The sequence below is a fragment of the Durio zibethinus genome, chromosome 25 (assembly GCF_047325235.1).
Source record: "Durio zibethinus cultivar Kanyao isolate XHJ-2024 chromosome 25, ASM4732523v1, whole genome shotgun sequence".
Taxonomy (NCBI): Eukaryota; Viridiplantae; Streptophyta; class Magnoliopsida; order Malvales; family Malvaceae; genus Durio; species Durio zibethinus.
Window position 1 is genome coordinate 363,012 of NC_143186.1, and position 2,709 is coordinate 365,720.

Sequence of the window (2,709 nt, forward strand, 5' to 3'; positions counted from 1 at the left end):
TAACATAAAAATGTGATGAATAACAGTATTTGTCATGTTTGACATATTTTGTGTGACAAAATGTTACAGTTGTTTAGAAAAATTATCATAAATGACTAGATTTGTTGTAGTGATGCTTCTTTATTAAAAATGACCATTGACAAAATTGTGAAATTGGTACATACGATATGCCTACTTGTGATGTGAGCAATTAATTAATAAGTTGGAATATGCGTACACTTGAATTAATACGTAACTGCTTGAATCAAAACATTCCAAACTTTTTTGTGAGTATAGTGCATCGTTTATACGAGTTTTATTATTATTATTATTTTATTAACATATGAGGATGTCCAAAGCAAAACAATGGTTCCAATTTTGAACTTTATCCTTCCTAAGGAAGGTTAATTACTAAGCCTTTTTTTTTTTTTTTCCTTTTTATCAAGTTATTTGTCTTTAACCTTCTTTTTCATCTATTTTAACACTACATTCTTTTACATAATCTTTTATATTGACTTAGTAAATTCAAAATTTTATTCTTAAAATGCTGCTGAATCTTAAAAATGAAAACAAAACTCTGCAATAGGATTAAACTTTGTGAATTTGGACGAAATAGTTAAGAACATTTAATTGTTATTTATTTTTAAAAAAAAAAAAAAAAAACCTTAATTGTTACATTATTATTGTGTAAAAGGAAAATTAAGATTATAGATGTACCCACAATATATAATACCACAAATAAAACCGAATTAGTCTATATGAAAGGAAAATGACCTCAAATAATCCAATTAGTCAAACACCCTACCTGTAAAATCAATGATAAATTTCATAAGCATGGAGGAAAAGCAGTTCCATGAAATATTTGGAATGCATAACCTGGTAGAGCCGTAAGGGTAATTTATATATATGCACAAAATTAATTAAGGATATGCCTAAAAGTTCCATGCAAAATCATCCATGGAGCTCAAATCACGACACATTGCTGGAGGGAAGAGTGTGGACTCAAGAAGGCCCAGGTCAAAGCTACAATTCTCAAATGAAGCATCCATACTCATTTCATCAATTTTGTCCATTGCCATCTCGGAAATCTTCTCCTTCTCTTGCTGTTGTTGTTGTTCTTGTGGTTTTACGCCTTCCACTCTTGGTTCTTCAAAGGTTTCAACCATAGCATTAGCATCCCAAATGCAAGGATTTTCGTCCAAGAGATTATTAAACCCACATAATTGAATTGAGGAAGAAGATGAAGATGTAATAATCGTGCTGTCCATGGACGAACCATAAGGGAATATGGTGGATTCATTAAGATTCTGACCATAACAAGTTCCAAGAACATTATGGCCTTCACATTCAGAGTTAGCAATCTGCATTGCCATGGATTGATCAGGAGGAGGTGGTGGTGGTGCAGGAAGTGTAAGAACAGGAGGGTTCATCATAACCATGTTGGCATCTCTATTCTGTGAACTCATATTGAAAACTGTGAAGGATTGTTGTTGTGGTAGAGATGATGAATAATGGCATGCAAGTTTATTCGAGGCTCTTTGACGAGAAGAAAGGAGATTGTGGGTTTTTGGGTCCAGGCCTTGTGAGAGCAGCTTCTTCTTAATGCAAGAGTTCCAAAAGTTCTTCACTTCATTGTCTGTTCTTCCAGGAAGATGCTTGGCTATCTGAGCCCATCTGTCAAAAATATATAAACACATTCAATGAAAAGTCCAAATCATAGGTGTGTGTATATATATATATTAACGAATCCTTAGCTACCTTACCTATTGCCTAAAATTCTATGAACATCAATGATGATCTGTTCTTCTTCAGCTGTGAAGGAACCTCTCTTGAGGTCTGGTCTTAAGTAGTTGATCCATCTCAATCTGCAGCTCTTTCCACATCTCTGCAAGCCTGCAGTAACAACATTTACAAATTCATTATAACAATTTCTATTTTTCTCTCTCAGCTAGTTTAATATGATTTGTTGTCCTGTGAATGGAAAGAGGTTTGAGCTGAATAATATATACCAGCAAGTTTAGGAACAGAGCTCCAACTTCCATGGCCATGGGAAGTGATATGTTTGATGAGCTTGTCATCTTCTTCAGGAGACCATAAACCTCTTTTAACCTTCTGTTTGCTGCAGCAGCGATGGCCCATCCCAATTCCCCCACTCCCTCTTTTGTTGCCTATTGTATTCTTCCTTCCAAAACTCACCTCATCAGCCTCTTATCACCACCTCCTAATTTCACTCCAATTGAGAGAATAAGAGGTTCGCTCTTTTCAATTAAATTATTATTATTTAAAGGAATACGAAAGAGATTTGTCAGTGAAACTAAATTGCATGGGATTGTTAACATGCTAAATGGCAGCACATGTAACATGACAAGGCCCACTCTGAGTATGTTTTGTCCCAAATTTGGGTAACTGCCATCTGTGAAGAGCATCATGAATATTGAAAAGAGAAAAATGTCAAGTAAAATGTAAAATAGAAATAGTCTTTTTTTTTTTTTTAATTGTTATACCAATTACAGTTAAAGTTTAAAATTGATACATAGTTAATGTATAATACATTAGTAGTAAATCATATATGAAGTCAATAAATTTTTACAAACTTTTAAAATAATTTCACAAAAGTTTAATTTTTTTAAAATAATTATATTAATGAGATAATATCTCACTGACACGTACAAGTATTAAATATAAAACCTCTTACAGTTATATTCAAAAGCATAAAATTGTAAGACAAAT

General features: G+C 32.8%; 1 protein-coding gene across 1 annotated transcript; it reads right to left on the reverse strand.

Moving 5' to 3' along the window:
* Positions 1–219: 219 nt before the first annotated feature.
* Positions 220–2,286, reverse strand: LOC111276666 (uncharacterized). The gene is made up of 3 exons (XM_022862421.2): positions 1,989–2,286; positions 1,743–1,872; positions 220–1,653 (listed from the first exon to the last, which is right to left on the reverse strand). The coding sequence occupies exons 1-3, from the start codon at positions 2,116–2,118 to the stop codon at positions 912–914; spliced, it is 1,002 nt and encodes a 333-aa protein (XP_022718156.2). The 5' UTR covers positions 2,119–2,286; the 3' UTR covers positions 220–911.
* Positions 2,287–2,709: the final 423 nt, after the last annotated feature.